The sequence below is a fragment of the Etheostoma spectabile genome, chromosome 18 (assembly GCF_008692095.1).
Source record: "Etheostoma spectabile isolate EspeVRDwgs_2016 chromosome 18, UIUC_Espe_1.0, whole genome shotgun sequence".
Lineage (NCBI taxonomy): Eukaryota > Metazoa > Chordata > Actinopteri > Perciformes > Percidae > Etheostoma > Etheostoma spectabile.
The window spans coordinates 21,899,455-21,916,697 of NC_045750.1; the positions used below are offsets into that span (position 1 = coordinate 21,899,455).

Here is a 17,243-nt window from a genome sequence, read left to right on the forward strand (position 1 = left end):
TTTTTTTTTTTTTAATTATTATTTCCTTCCAGGCCATTCAAAACCCCAGTGACTTCACGCTGCAGGAGCGAGCCTGGAACTCAGTCTGCCCCCTGGTCATCAAACTCAAGAAGTTCTACAGTTTCTCTCTCAGGCTAGGTATGGTCACAGTGTACAGCAAAATGTCCTTATCTTCTCATCTTTCATCATTTTTTAAATGGGTCAGAATCAAAGCTTTGTAATTTCATCACTCTCTGTGCGTGTGCGTGTGTGTGTGTGTGTGTGCGCGCGCAGAGGAGGCTCTGCAGAACTTGTTGGAGTGCCTGACCTGTGCGCCCTTCACGCCCACTCAGCACCTGGAGAGAGAGCAGGCGCTGGCCAAACAGTTCGCTGAGATCCTTCACTTCACCCTGCGCTTCGATGAGCTCAAGGTCTGCTGGAAACATTGTGCTTCAGTCCCTCTATCCTCATTACTCAGCAGTACTGTTTATTACGTGGCGCTCAAGGTGTTTTTGTCCGAGCGCTGACTGTTTTCTTGTGTTCCATCAGATGAGAATTCCTGCAATCCAGAATGACTTCAGCTACTACAGAAGAACCATCAGTCGAAACCGGATAAACAACATGAATGTGAGTGGTCAAATAGTTGTAATATATAAAGATCTTCCTTAGCTGGCACTATGCTCACAGCCATTTGTATTCTGGGGGTTTTGGATCCACATACAAGAGGAAACAATCTTAAAGTTGCTCAAAGAGATGTCACATACAGCTCCTCACTATGCGCTAGTTGCCTGGCCCCAGAATACACTGTAAAGAACAGTCTCTGTAGACAGCCCAGGGTCTACAAACGCCAACAAAAACAAACTGGTATATTTTTCTTTTACAAGGCTGTGTTGCACAAGCGGCCTTTTTATTTACGTTCTCTACTGACGCCTACAGCTATCAGTAGCTGCACGCTTCAGTCACACAGACAATTGATGTACGTCATTCCTCAAACCCACACTGCTTTTGGCAAAAGTGAAGTTTTTGCTCCGCCACCTGGGTGTGAGCTGCAAAGTCACCTTAATCTAGACTATTTTATTAGCAATGCCAGATGTCAGGGCATGGAAAAAGTAAAAAGAAATCTCTATATTATACCACTATCAAGGCTCAAAATAGCACCACACATCAACTGTAGCATAACGAGGGTTCATACATGTAAACCAAAGCATTGAGAAGTGTACAAACAGTTTATTAAAAAGAAAGTTCATAAACACCGTACCGTTCATGTATAGTGGAACCAGGTTTTGGTGCCCAACCCTAGTTATTACTACTCTGTACATTACAATAAATATGAGGGAGATGCTGGTGCATTGGAAAATTAAGAAAACCTGGGACAGAATGAACCCTCCTACCTGACTCTCCTGTTTGTCTGTGCTGATTGTTTGTGCTCCTCCAGTTGGACATTGAGAGGGAAGTCAACAACGAGATGGCCAACAGGATGTCTCTGTTCTACGCCGAAGCCACGCCCATGCTGAAAACACTCAGCAACGCAACCACAAGCTTTGTGACAGAGGTGAGAGGGATGACGCTGCCTTACTTTTTGTAACGAGTGAGAGCAACAATCTCGCCACAAAGTCACTGTCTTCTAACTCAGCAAATCTCTTCTCACACTTGAAGGAATATAATTATGAAAACTCGCTTTTTCAGTGCTAATGCACGTACATTTGGCTATCTGGAGTGCCTTCCAAACCTCAAACTGTGAAATAAGACAACCCAGTCAGTTGTTTGTGGACTGCTCGGTTCAGAAAACATGGGATTCAACCAGCCATTCAGATTTGTGTCACATGCAGGCTCATTAAAATAAACCGCTCTCATTTGAGTATCTCCACCCACCCGCTTGAGTCGAGAACTACCTTTGCAAAGGTGTGCCATATTTGAAATGAAAGCACATTGTTTTTTCTCATAATGGGCTTTACAAGAGGGCAACTTAAATAGACAGGCGCTAAGACGGAGCGATTCACACATACAGGTATATTCCGACACGCCCATTATGAGAAAACAATGTGTTTTGTTTTTTTTAACATTAGAGAAGGTAAACCTATTCTAGTAAAATACAAGTATGAACCTGAAAATGAGCGAGATTTCTCCTTTAATAATTTAAGAGAAACCAACGTTTGTTGCATCCATGTCCGTCCTGCTGTGGTTCTAACACAGCTCCTACTATAGTGATGCACTCTGAATTCTTGGATGACAAAGTCCAACTGTACAAATATTACCCACCTGATCTAACTTGTAAAAGGATTTGTCCTGTCAGAAACCACATCATAATGTTGTAACAATTCATGTCTTCATTGAGTTTTTTTTTTTTTTTAGTTTAAAATCAGAGGAATCAACGAACATCTCATTGTTGTGTGTGTGTGTTTTGTCTCCGTCTTGTGTAGAACAAGACTCTTCCACTGGAGAACACGACAGACTGTCTGAGCACCATGGCCAGCGTCTGTAAAGTCATGCTGGAGACACCGTAAGTCCTGATACACACACACACACACACACACACACACACACGGCAACCTTGATTGGTTATACGCATTCAGGTCACAGTCCTTCACTCAGTCTCATGGCCCACATGTGCACATGTATTCGTCCACCATTAAAATAATATAACCAACGTGTCAATACTGATTATTTAAAAACAAGCAACAGTGGCTCTTAGTTCAGGCAATTTCTTCTTACTAAAGACAAATCATTCGCATTCCATAACTCTTTTCTTTCTAATCCTCTTCCTCCCTCTCTCCGTGTGTTTAGGGAATATTCGAGTCGTTTCAGCAGCGAGGACACACTCTTGTTTTGCATGAGGGTCATGGTCGGAGTCATCATTCTTTATGACCACGTCCACCCCAACGGCGCCTTCAACAAGTCCTCCAAGATAGACGTAAGACATACACACACACACCTTTATACCTTTACCCAATTTAAAGGTATATTTTGCAGTGCTTTCTTCTAAAAACAATGATTAGACTAATCCAAAAATTACTGTGAAAGTAGTAAAGTAAAGCTCTTATGTAACAGCATGGATGTGTTTGGTGATGCAACTCTGTTGCTTTCTCCTCAGATGAAAGGCTGCATAAAGGTTCTCAAGGACCAGCCGGCAGACAACGTGGAAGGCCTCCTGAATGCCCTTAAGTAGGTTCATTTTGCATTGTGGGGGGGGGCGTATTTCTGGGCGACTTTCATTAAACATCAGATACTGATATTGCCAGCAGTCCGATCCACTAGTCTGAAAAACACGTTATATTCCTTCTTTCCAGGGAAGTTGTGGGAAGTTGTGTATTTCAGTCAATGTATTTTCTAATGTATTCCACTAATGTGTTCCATGTGGGTTGGTCTGACAAGTTAGTCGTTCACTAGCATGACGTCATGCGTTACTCGAGTGTTGCTCCACAGAACAGTTGTCTTCATTCTGTGACCACTCCGTACATCACACTGACTAGGCTTCAAATTGACATCCTGTAGCATGTGCACACGGCTCTAATGTAGTGCCAGAAGAGATGAGGGTCCTTCCGGTGCTGATCCATTTTTGCAACACAACTGAGGCGTGGTGTCGCGACGTCACACATCCATGGGTGATGCTCCACGCCCGACTTGCAGCCGATTGGGCGAACGTGTCACGTGGGTGTGGCTGCTCGAGAATTTCAAACCACTGTCATGGATGGAGTACAATGTCATATTTTACAAAAATAGTTCACTGAACCATGTTTCTGAAAACATTTGAAGCGAGAAATAGGCCATACAGATGTTGAATGTCTTCATTTCAGATCTGAACAAGGCAGTCTGATCTTCACTGTGCAGAGTCCCTCTAACATACACCGTAATGTTTCTATCTCCTCAGATTCACCACGAAACACCTGAACGACGAGTCCACTCCGAAGAACATCCGGACGATGCTCCAGTAATGTTTGCTCTGTTTGTTTTTTTATATATCTATATAAATAAGAGGCTCAATGCTCTGACCTCACAAATAAGATGTATATGTTTACATTATTTAAAAAGACTCGATGTTCATACTTGTGTGTTATGGCATAGTCATTCCCCTCCAAGCTATTGCAGAACATGTACCTTCTACTTTGCAAAAAAACAATACGAAAGCATCACATGAATTGCCTCTACTCTTAACAGCTGTCAATCAACCAGTGATGGATACCTTTCAGCCTTATATAACTGAGCGTTGCAAGCGGTGCTCTGAAAAAAAATCTCCATCCCAATCCTTTTATTCGACAATGGAATGAGTTTTGTGTACAGCGTTTAGTCAAATTCACCTTGGTTTTCTGAAGCAGAATAAACCATTTTTTTGTGTTTTTTTTTTGAAAGTGAACATTTTTAAATTGCTTCTCATTTCTATCACAGCGACCGTTTGTGTCAACATGTATTAAAACAAGTGAAGTCGTTTCTGTCTTTTGAGCTACAGAAGAATGAGATGTGATGACAGAAATCAGTTCATGTTCAGATGGACGTGTGTGTGTGCGTGTGTGTGTGTGTGTGTTGCCATGAATGGCTGAACATTAAAGCAGATAAGGGATCGATTGGTTTGTTGTACGTTTCGCTGAAAAGCTTCGGAGTGTTTTGTGTTTTCGTAGTCAGCTGTTGTCTTTGTCTCTTTTCAAACTCCAATCTTGTTCAACTGTTGAAATAAATCCACTGTGAACACAAAACCCACTCTGCACATCCAGGAAGCTCCAGTATGTCGAGGTGTGCTTGTGCGGAGGTGATAATGAAAATCAAATCAACCAATCAAATGTATTTAATGATCTGGCAATGTTCTGAGTGATATTCTGCCGTGTTTTATGACTCGTGTTTGTATTAAACAGAAAAATGCATTTCTCTAAAAGAGGCCAAAAACGTCCTTCTGAATAAATGACTTGTGATTCTTATCTGAAAATGTTCCTAAAAAGAGAGCTTATTTTTGATCTCTTCTCTTGTTACTCATTGCGCAGCTTGCTAAGCTTTAATTTGTGGCTCGCATGGCAGGAAATAAAACAGTGATATGATCACGGTCAATACAGCTATTCCATAAAACCATTAAAAACAAAAAGGGCTGTAACAAATGTCTACGTCTGCTCTATTCTAGTTATTTAAAAAAAAAAAAAAGAATACCCCAAAATAGAGTTGCAAGATGGAAATATAGTCTAAAAAAGATATTTAACCTTGCTCTGCCCTTCCATCCATAACACTGCCCCAGTTCTGGAGGTCTGTCCAGCTCTTCACACTGAACGTGCTCTTGGATGGGCAGACCCACAGTGGACTAATATAGAAAAATGGCATATTGTATGTTTAAGGATGACAAATTGATAAGCAGACATGCCATTTATGACTGGATGGAACTTATGATGCTTTACAAGTGGCTCTCCTATTGGCTTTGCCCTATCAGTGTGGCCCTAATGGAAGAAAAAAAAAATAGTGACCACTGAGTTGGATTATTATGATTCACCTGTAATCCCTGGGGGAGACCCTCTAGCTCTCTTTAATAATTTGATGTTCAAAACCATATTTGAGTTTTACTGCACATCAAGCTACACCCAGAACCAATTAAAGCCTGAGAATTGACCGATTGAAATAATGTACACTCCAAAAAATGTGCCTTGGACTGCTGAAGGGAAAAGTTGATGACTTTCAAAATTGCCATGTTTTGGGAGTATGATCATTGTCACTGATAATATGGGAATCTATTGTGTATTACTGATATCCTGGCTCACTCTATTAATATCACAATATGGGTAATCAGCAGAGCTTCCAACATACTCCAACTAACCTACTCACCAGATCGGACAATCCCATCATCCATGACTGTTGCTTTAAGTGGAATTACGGTTCATTGGTACTGTGTAAAATGAAGTGTGTATGAAGGATGCAACTAATAAACACAGATCTGTTGTGACGACGCTTTTTATTTTGGGTAAAACTTTCACCAAACCTTCCACTTTTCCAGAGAATAACTGCAGAATTCAATATTACATTCTAACACACTTTCATAACAACTTTTAGGACTTCAACACACAATCATCCTCCATGTGATCTTAGAACGTGGAACTGTCTCGGGCTTATCACATCGCCTTCAAGACTTGCACGAGCTGATAAATCTTAGGACTTAACCTGTGAAACCTGTAAAGATTATTTAGACTTTAATTTGATTTCATACGCGCACACACTGATCCATACACTTTGACTAACATGTTAACATTCAGTTCATTAATGTCAGCCTGGTTCACTGTTCATTTAGGTCTGTTTATGGTTTTGATTCTCCTGTATTTAGTAATATATACGTGTGTGTGTGCGTGCGTGCTATACTTTAAATACAATGTTTTATATGCATTGAGTGAGGCCTACGTGTGATACTGATATTTCATATTCGACTGGTAAAAAGAAATGATCATGATGGATCAAAGCTTCCCTCTTTGCTACGGTGTGTTGAATGTCGGATGATGTTTTGAATACTGAGACAAAATCAGTTTGTCTTGAACTGACAGTAATTGTTTAATATTTTTGGATATTTTTCAGACTCACTGGTTATATACATTGCTTTGGCTTTGTATGGCAGACTGTATTTGTGGATTGGATAATAAAGGTGGTACATTTCTTATTCAGTCTGTCGGTTTCCTTTGCTTTTCTTATTTGCAATCTTTGAGACATATGGAAGCAAATGAGACAGTGTATTTTAATTTTAACAGACACTGAATATGCTATAACGTGAATCATGTCAACTTGAATTGACTGAAGTCTGAATTCAACCAATTGAATTTGACTGATGTTTGATTTGAATTTTTTTTTCAATTTGAATTTTGAGATCTGAATTTGAGCAACCTGAACCTTTGTTTTTATTCTGAAACAGGAATTTTTAGATCTGAATTTGTGACCACTTTTGAAATTGCATATTAAGACATTTCATGGTTTTATTTTAAATACAATTCGGAATAAAGACAATCAGATACATGGTTTTTAAAGTAAAATATTTCAACATGCAATAGTCAGTGGCTGTTAAAATGAAAATACTTGAGTCTTTTATTTGCGTCAATAGCCACACAAGTACGGTTATCTCCATATCAGAAAACTATGTGTTATTATATACTGATTTATTTATTGCAACGGTGAAAGGTACACTGGAGTTTTACCGAAACAAAGTGGGGTGTATATTCAATGTTCAGCCTTGAATCAGATGACTGGGGGGATGGGGGGGGGGGCCATGAGAGCGTAAACAAGACACAAACAGCACTGCTAGCGTGTAAGAATTACATCTATAAACCTTTATTAAAAAAAATCACAGAAGGGTTTAAATATTTAGGATGCTGTCCTATTAGAACTATCGGGCTTCTAACTTTTTTTTTATACGCGCAGTGGCTTGAGAAAGCTTCACACCCGTGCTAAAGTTGATTTAAAAAAAAAAAAAGAAGAAAAATCAGAAATTGATCTTAATGCCTTGATTAAAAGAAATGAGGTTCAGATTTTTTGTGAATGAATAATGTATTTTGAATACACAAATGTTCTTATACACATACACCCTCCTATGTTAAATTTCCAAAAGAAGCAGGCCCATTTTTATTTTTTTAAGGCCAGTTATTTCATGGATCCAGGATACTATGCATCCTGATAAAGTTCCATTGGCCTTTGGAATTAAAATACCCCCCCCCCCCACATCATCACATACCCTTCATCACACATGGAGATAGGCATGGGGAACTTTCCATAGGATCATCTCTCAATGCAAATGAAACCAGCTATTAAGCTAACTGAAATAACACCAGGCCAATCTCTTGGAAAATGTATATTTTTAATAGAAATTAATAGAAAATTCCTTAAAAGGTTGGATTTTCCTAATTGTTTTTAATTAAGGCATTAAGATCACTTTCCAAAAGATTTTTTTTTTATTCCTCTATTTAATCAACTTTAGCATGGGTGTGTAAACTTTCTCAAGCCACTGTAGCTGTAAAATACTGTCTCCTTAAAACATTTCTTATTCATAAGTGATTTTTTTTTTTTCCTTCAGTGTAAAGCCATGGGGAGGTTTAAGTTCGGTAAAGTTTCAAATGATTTAGACCCTGCAGTCATTTCTGCCTTTTGTTTCACACAATGTCATAATAATGTCAAATCATCATAATTTTCATCTCTCTTCTAATCTCCATCCAATGAAGTGTTCACACAATAGCTTGCAAAGAGAATGCACTCCATGTGAAATTTCCTATTAAAATATTCGTATTCAAAATCTTGCTGTAGTTATTTAGTCCTTTTCTCTTTATACTGTCATTAGAGCCCCTTGCCCAGAAAATCCGCCAGCACCCGATAATTTCCCCCGTAACTTTCAATAATACTTCACACTCCCTTTGATCAGAATTATCGTTAGCGACGAGAGTAAGAGCCTCAATGCTATGAGATTGTGCTTAGATTAGTTAGATGGCTGACTCAGGTATATACCAAGTATTAAGCCAGTTACAGAGCATGGGGAGATTGATTGTCCCAGAAACCGATATAGTGTTAACGACAGAAGTCCAGAAGTAGTCCAGCGTTGAGCAACACAGAACATGTGGGTATGTGAGCACGGTTGCATTTACCTCATGTCAACGGCCCTTATTTTCTGTCTCTGACCTTGGTTGTCTGGAGGGATCATCGAGGGCTCTAGGCGAGGATGCACGAGAGCAGCCTTTCTGGAAGCTGTGCAGCTGAAGGAGTTGCTAACTACGCCAAGACAGGTGACATATTTATGTGACGCTTCAGGAAAGGACGTCTCATCCCTCTAAAAACCATTTGCTCGTTGCCTTTCCCCTTCCGTGATTGGGGAGGACTAGACGCCAGGAAAGGAGGCAAGTGGAGGACTCAAGGAGGCAATTAGGGCTATATCTGATCTCACAGCCCATGAATTGCAAGAGAGGCAAGGAGCAACTGTGTTGTAGAGCAACTCCTTCAGCAGCTCCTCCTCGCCTATGTTCCTCGATGATCCCTTCTTGATCTCGATAGCTTGGCGGAGGGACAGACAAGTTCCGGTTCAGCTGAGGACGAGGAGTCGAGAAGTTATTGAAAAAGGATGAGATGCAGCCTATGAGATGATGTCTGTCGAGGTCTTGCCAGCCTTCTGAAAAGGCCTGATTGGCCCTGATTGGTCAGCACACATAGAAAAATGGGCTGGTGCCCAGTGTTTTGGTGCTACTCATGGGTATTTCCGGAGGACCCGGGCGCCCATGTGTGAGGTTTACTCCTCGACGCGAGCAGGCCCGGGTTTGACTCGACCTGCGGCCTTTGTTGCATGTCATCCCCCTCTCTCCCCTTTCATGACTTCAGCTATCATGGCAAAAACAAAGGCTGAAAATACCCCCAAAAGATGCTTAAAATATAATAGTGGGCTGGCATTCTCAGTCAGTGATCAATAGAGGAATTTCAAAAGGGAGGTGGGTGAGCCGCTTTAGGCGTTTGAGAAAAAGTGCTGTCTGTGGAAGAAAAAGCTTAATTTGGAGTGAAATGTTGTTCTTTAAAGGTTTATTTCCACTAAAAAATGCTAAGGACTACAACAACAAAAACAAGCTGGTGGAAAAATAGGCAAATTTCTCACAAGGACAAATATTGCTGTCAGTTAAAGAGTTGATTAAGAATTATGCTGCGTTAGCCCATAATATACGACTTCAAGTCATGACTCCGACCACTTGGTAGCGTTCCAGGCAAAGTCACGACAAACCCCTCTAGCTAGGATTATCCAAAGCTGCGTTAGCTAGCGCTAGCTGATACTAGCAATTTCTAGCATATTTTGGGCTTCATTTAATAAACGGTAGTAGTACACAATTGTACTTGTATTGTTTTGATACAATGTGCGTAAGTACTTTAAATTGCCTATTTATGTGTATTTATTTGTTTATCTCGCTGTTAATCACCGGTGTCGTATACAAATCAACCGGGGTCGCCTGTTAATGCTGTAGAACAGCCGCCTGCAATCAGAGGTTGGCGGTTTGATCCTGGCCCTGCTGACCCATGATACTGAACCCCAAGTTGTCCCGAGGCTGACCATCGGAGTGTAAATGAGTGTGAGTGTGTGATTGCTGAATGGTTCCTGTACGTGTAAAAGCTTTGAGTAGTCGTTAAGACTAAGAAAAGCAATATAGCCATACATAGTGTGACGTCTAAAAACTGGAACTGGAGTACAACGATTGGTAGAGTTCACGGTAGCAAGTTAGGGGTTTGACTTTCACGGGTAGATGGTTGTGTTACGAGTGCAAAATACGGTCATCTTCTGCCCCACTTACCGTACTACACACCGCCACCGCCACCGCCACGCCATGGACGCTTGTCAAAAAGTACGGGAAGCTTTGTGACGCTATGGCCGCTCTGACGTGGCGGCGTTTTTCTGTTGACCGGGAGAAGCACACGCAGCCACGGCCAATACACTGAAACTAGAAACCTTTATAAATTACATATAAATGACAGAAGTTGTATTAGTGGTCGCAAAGGAGTCTGTTAGCAGTTAGCTCGCTCGTTAGCCGCTGAGCCATAGCGGCGTGCAGGCAGAGCGAGCAGCCGCCAGACTAACCTAGTGACCTTGTTCCTATGTACAAACAACGTTATATTATAAACAAAAGGTAACCCAGCAAGGCGATATGAGCTGTCTTTAGAATAAATGTTTTGGTAGGAACGAAAGATTACATCGTATGCTTCTCCAGGATCGCCAGCGCGAAACGTCTACATTCCGATTGGCGGCTGGCGTTAGCCGCTGCTTGCCGCTGAACCGCGTCAGTCTAGTTGAAAAATTTCAACTTTCTGATTGACGCCATAGACCGTTTATATTGATAATATTAACGGTCATGATTGACGCTCAACACGCTCAAAACGCCGAAACGCAGCGCAACAGATTTGCAGCTGAGAGAAGCCGGCTTCCATTGAAAATGAATGACTTCCGGTAACTTTAGACGCTCAAGTCGGTGGCGGTGTGAACGTACGGCTAGAGTGAAAGAGAGTGAGTGACCAAGTGAAGCAATCAGGTAATTAGGTGGAAGCATAAAATCAGGATGAAGAAAGGCGAGGAAAGGAAGTGAGGTAGGTGAGTGCCAAAATCAGAGAAAATAGGGATCTTCACTACAGCCATCTTCTGTTTTCACTATACAATGTGTGATCCTTATTAAGAGCAGTGGAGAATTCTGGCCTGTCCAACCCACTCACTCTGGTGTTTTTACCAGGTGAGCTGGATCTGGAGGAGCATAGTGGAACTGGACCAGCTGTGGATGCCAAAGTGCGTGGGCTCGGCTGGTGCATCAACTTCTCCCCGACCCGCGGAGCAGGCCGTCTGGAAGGGACTCTACGTCCACACGGTGCAGGAGCTGCGAGTCACCGCGCTGCAGGTCAGGAGACCAGATCCACAATCAGCTCAGTCGCAAACATGTCACCATCTCAAAGACTGAGAGCTGTGAAACCAATTTGGTGCCCTGGGCTAGATTTCAGCTGTTTCTGTCGCTTATGTGACGTTTTTGGCATTTCTTTGATTTTAGTCACATTTTTTCTGACGTTTCTTTTGACGTTCTTTTCAATTTTTTTGTCGTTTCGCCATTTTCTTTGTATGTTTTTAGGTTTTGTAGGCTAACTTTTTGACATTTTATGGCTTTCTCAATGCTTTGATATCTTTTTGACATTCTTTTAATGTTCTTTTGCGTTTTCTGATGCTTTTGAAGTTCTTTAAGTATTTTTTTAAATTTTGGCACATTTTTCTATCTCTAACTCATCTGTACACCCTAGCATTTCCCTACAGCCTATGCCAAGGGCCGGATCTGCTTGCATATGCTGCACTTGTTCAGAAGAAATAATACAATACAAGTTTATTCTCATCCCAGCAGCAGTCTGAGGTTAACGCACTATCAGCCATCAGCAGCAGACATGGAGCTCTGTCCGAACCGGCGTAGTCAGCGACGAGCAGCCACCACCCCCACCAATACCCAGACACGTGGAGGCACCTCCAGGACGGGGTTCAGAAAGGAGAAGCAGACGACTACACCGCCACATGGAAAGATTCCGAAAGACGTCCTACAGACACACTACGCTTCAACTACCGGACAACCTGGAGCCCAGTGTGAAGAGCGTAAGACGGGGGGGGGGGGGGCGTGACAAGTGGTCAAATTAAAGGAAGAATAAATTTACCATGTAAGGCAAACAAAACTTCATGTAATTAATAGGATTGATGAGGAACATTACATAATAGGAGAGACAGTTTGCAGATATGCAATAAGGTTTATTGTACAGCTCAATAAATGTACAAAGTCTTTTGCGATTAGACTCCATCACCATATGAATATTATGTATAATATAAATATAGGAGGCTGGGCCACCCGCAACCGCCAAATCAGGAGCACCGGGAGCGAGAAGAAAACATATGATTCATCTTCTCAAGCTTTCTTCTGTTCGTTATCTGCAGAGGGTCAAGGCACGTTGTAGTCTTTGACCCCGACGTCTGCAGATAAGTCCAAAGCCAAGATGAAAAACATGCTGCTCACCCTTGCTCACTGCCTCGCTCTCTGTCTCTCTGTCTCTCTCTGCAGAGGCCCACGGCCGCCGCGGCAACACGTCCCAGCCAGACGACAGGAGCCAGAAACGGTGTCTGCGGCACAATATAAAATACGCAAGGCCAAATCGCTGGTAAAGTCACTGCATCCATCACTGCTGCCATGGCCCCGCTGTGACTGTACTCTATGTCTGAGTCGGGGGGGGTGGGGGGGATCCTCTGGAGACTGTGAGCCAGCAGGCATAGCATTATGGAGCATCGCTTACACAGGATAGCATGTTAATGATGGGTTCACGGAGGGAGGGGATAGAGGGCGGTGAGGGGGGGAGCCAAATGATGCGTGATGGGGGTGAGAGGGTGAGTTAGAGGACACTGTGGAGTTTAATATTCTGGCTTTGGCGAAATCCTTGTACATCAGTGTTGAATTTCAATTTTTCTAAACCTTTGGTTATTAAAGTAACCCCGTTCTCTGAGAAACTAAAGAACCATTAATTGTTCAATTATGTTCCGATAATGGATTAGTTGTTTGCTTTTTATGTCAAAAAATGACAAAAAAACGTGGATCAGTGTTTCCCAAGTCCAGAAACATTTCATCAGATGTCTCGTTTTGTCACAACTCAAAAGACATTCACTTCACTGTCACAGAAGAGTGAAGAAACCAGAAGTATTCACATAACAAGCTACAATTATAGAATTTATTTATTTTTTAATTAATAAATGACTCAAACTGGTTAACATAAGAAGCTGGAATAGATCATTTCATTATAGACGATTAATCGATTATCAAATTAGTTGACGATTATTTAATAGTCACTGACTTAGACTGAGAACCTTGTGTCTTTTTCTTGCTTCAGATGTTCCTCAGCTCCAACTGCAGACCCCAGCATCCTCCTCCTCTCCTCCTCCTCCTCCTCATGAGACCCAATCTCGACCTTCTTGGCTGCTCGCAGTCCCGAGCCCCCCGTCAAAGGAGACCACCAAGAGCATGCTGCGCCTGGCCCAGTGGAATGCTGGGATCCGTCCGGGCCCGGTGAGGCGGCGGTGCCGGCTGAGCGTGGAGGCGCTCCGGGCGGCCAACGAACACACCGAAGCGCTCCAGTAAGAATCCCCGCTGCTCCCCTCCTCCGCACCGAATGTGATGCAACCACACAGCAAGAAACATTCAGGACTAACTGTCACTGGTTCTCTGAGCAGTTAGAGATCCTATTAGAAATGTTAGTCAGTTACTGACTCCTGAGTGTGTGTGTGTGGCAAAGGTTGGGGTCACTTCAAAATTTCCATACCACTCCATTGTAGACAGATACCAGCTGACTGCGTGGGTGGCTGATATTTAATGCAATATCTACATTGCCCATTATCAGCAACCATTCATCCAATGTTCCAAAAGCTCATTTTGTTTACTAATCTAATATCATTTTGAAAAACAACTAGAACAACATTGGAGAACCCTTTTGGCAATTATGCAAGGACATAATGTAATCTGAAAACTGCTGGCCTGGTTAAAAAAAGCAACGCAACTGATCTCAGCTGGTATCCTGTCTATAATGGAGTGCAATGGAAATTTTAAGTGACCCCAAACTTTTGATGATAGTGTAATGATGATAGATAGAATAGATAGATAGATAGATAGAAAATAAAAAAATATATATACAACAGTATATATATTAAGCAAAGCATTACAAGTTATTGTAGGCTGCATCTAATTATCTATTTCACAAAATACAAAATTAGATTAGTTTAATATTGCTGATGTATTTCCATTGGGCTGAATGTTCGGAAAGTAAAATGCACTGTTCATTTGTCTGCAGCCAAACACCAAATCATCTTCTCTGCAGGCATCAGACCGTTTTCCTGGCAGATGTTTTGACATCATAGCAGGAAAAGTCCAGATGTTAAGGGACCACTTTTAGTGGAACAGAGTCCGACATTAGTGACACCTCTTGCTTTAACATGTGTTTGCTGTAAAAAAAAAAGTCTGTATTTTATCCAAAATGATAGAATCTAATAGGCTAAATAAAGTATTTGCTAATGACAGCATCTTAGTGTATGATGCGATCACCTTCTTAACGTTTTGATTATAATTTCTGTACTGACTTAAAAAGTAAATTTAACTGTGTAAAAAACAGACCTTTATTTATTATTTAATTACTCAATTTCAATAGTTACCTGGTAGGAAATTTGTTTTTGCAGTCTCAAATGCGTCTACAAAGGGAAATAAAATGGACCAGTAACTGAAATGAGGAGCTTTAATTAGGATTTTTTTCTATTGAATGGTCCCAATCAAAAAATGTGTTCTCAGTGTGATCTGTGGATTTCTTGATAATGAGTGAATTGACCATTTAAAATGTGCAGCATGTGCTATCCAGCAGTACCCGTGCCCCCCCTTCTAGTCCCGCCCCCATGGCACCATCAGTCTGTGACCGGCCCGCGGGGCCCTGTCGAACAAAAAGACTTTCCACCGGGCTAAACAACTTATCCCTGCTATATCACAGACTATTGAGTGAAGGTGTAGAAGGAACCATCAGAACTACAAGAAATCACAGCATTGGAACTGTGACCAAATCATATTCCTCCATATAGTGATTTAGCAATGTGAAGCTAAAGTGGAAACCTGACTAATGCAGGGACTATTTCTATTGCTCCCAGGTACCAGCTGTTCCAGGCTCAGCCCTGGACTGTTCCTGCTTCACACACACACAAGACATGAAGTGACTCATCGCCATCGTCGGAGACGGCAAAACTACAGCAGATTTTTTTTTTTTTTGTGAACAACTTTTTTATTTTCTTCCAAATACATGTCGGCTTATCACCATCAAAAACAAACTAAATACAACAATCACATACATAAAAAAAAAGAAAAAAAAAAAGAAATTATATATATATATATATATATATATATATACACACATACATGCATACACACATATATACATATAAAATATTAACATTCACATACATATGCATACATACACACACATACACATATAACAAATCAACACAATAGCGACCCCCCCCCCCCTCCCAATCCCTCATACCTGGATCTCTACCCAATTTATGGCCATAAACAGACCACAAAACCAACCATGTAAATACAGATATTGAGTTACAGCAAATTCTTAACTTTATCAACCACTGAATGCCACGCTGAGATAGTATCGGGCCCGGCACTGTGCATTCTTGCCACTGACAGCTCCATCTCAACTACGTCTATGTAAGTGTTAATCCATTGAGGATTGTAATTGCATGTGGAGGCTTCCAGCGTAGAGCTAGCATTTTCTTGGCCGCGGTGATGCCTGTTAAGAGCATACGCTTTTTACAACATGTCATCTTTAGTGAGGAAGTGTCATTCAAGAGCAGGACAGCAGGAGAACACGGTACAATATAATCCACAACAATAGATAAAGTGGCACATACCTCCCCCCAAAAAGGCTTCACATCCTTACATTCCCAGTACATATGCATGTATGAACCTATACAGCCATCTGAACAGAGGGTACAAATTGGAGAAGTTAAGCGTTTCATAAGAAAGTTCTTCCTGGGAGTGAGGTAGGTCCTATAGATATAGTTGAAATGAATCTGTTGGTGATTTGGATTCTTAGAAGCAAGGCCAATCGAGGACCAAATGGTATCCCAGTCCAGTGAGACATTTTCATTGTAACGTTGTAGGTCATTGGCCCACACACGTGAAATAGGGAGAGTTTTGTAAGAGGCATCCCGAACAAAAGAATATATTTTGGAGACCACCCCTCTGTTTCGACTGCTACTATGTAAAATGGAGTGCAAAGGGTGGATAGTAGGACGAGAAGCCCATGGTACTCCATATGCTTTCATAGATGAACGTAGTTGAAAATACAGAAATAAAGATGTTCCAGGCAATTGGTAAGACTGTCTCAGATCATTAAAATCACGGAGCCCATTTTCATTACATACATCGGCTAAAACATGTATACCTCTGAGCTCCATACCGGGGATGCAAAAGACACCCCCCCCCCCCCCGTGAGTAGGAATAGTTATTAAAGAGCGGGCTATTCCGGTGCCATTTACATGAGATCTTATTTTCTTCTCAAAGGTGAGCCACGTTGATAAGAAAAAAATCATATGGGTCCAAGCGCCGCTTAGCCCGTTTTAAAGGAACAGCAGAGTAAATCAGATCCCCAGTCTATGTGGTGATGCTAGGTCTGTTCTATGGGTTTCCAAAAGGGTCAGAATTGGTGTTAATCCAATCTGTGGTGGTCTTAGTATAAATGACCAAAAATAGTGTTTAAAATAGGCACAGATAGGCCACCCTCTGTTTTATGTCGTTGAATTGTGTTAGTTTCACCCGTGGCCGCTTCCCACCCAGATAAATTTAGAAACCAAGGAATGAATCCTCTTCCAGTAATCAGTGGGGGTAGTAAGGGCAGCATTGAAGAAAAGAAATTATGCGTGGTAGAATATCCATCTTGACTTTGACACCGTGCTAGTAATGAATTTGGCAAGTGAGACCATCTATGAGATCCGCTTCAATTCTATATAAATACCCGAAAATTTGAGTTGGCAATATTAACTACACGGGAAATGTCAACCCCCAAATATTTAAATTGTTTAACCACTGGAATATACTGGGGCAACACAGACAGGATCAAAACCGGTTAATGGGAGGAGCGCCGATTTGGACCAATTAATTTTATACCCCGACAGAGAGTAAATTCCTGAAAAGTATCCAAAATGTGCGGTAACGATATGGCTGCTCTGTCAAAATAATAATATATACAGCATACAGCGAATGGAG

General features: G+C 41.5%; 1 protein-coding gene across 3 annotated transcripts in view; it reads left to right on the forward strand.

The window, feature by feature from the left end:
- Positions 1–5,343, forward strand: part of fam49a (family with sequence similarity 49 member A) — a 46,945-nt gene extending 41,602 nt beyond the window's left edge. For all 3 annotated transcript variants that reach the window (XM_032542870.1, XM_032542868.1, XM_032542869.1), the window contains 8 exons: positions 33–138; positions 274–410; positions 529–606; positions 1,415–1,531; positions 2,400–2,479; positions 2,764–2,890; positions 3,071–3,141; positions 3,848–5,343. In XM_032542870.1, the coding sequence (XP_032398761.1) occupies positions 33–138; positions 274–410; positions 529–606; positions 1,415–1,531; positions 2,400–2,479; positions 2,764–2,890; positions 3,071–3,141; positions 3,848–3,911 (780 nt within the window). In that variant the 3' untranslated portion in view covers positions 3,912–5,343. The remainder of the gene's footprint in view (positions 1–32; positions 139–273; positions 411–528; positions 607–1,414; positions 1,532–2,399; positions 2,480–2,763; positions 2,891–3,070; positions 3,142–3,847) is intronic.
- Positions 5,344–17,243: the final 11,900 nt, after the last annotated feature.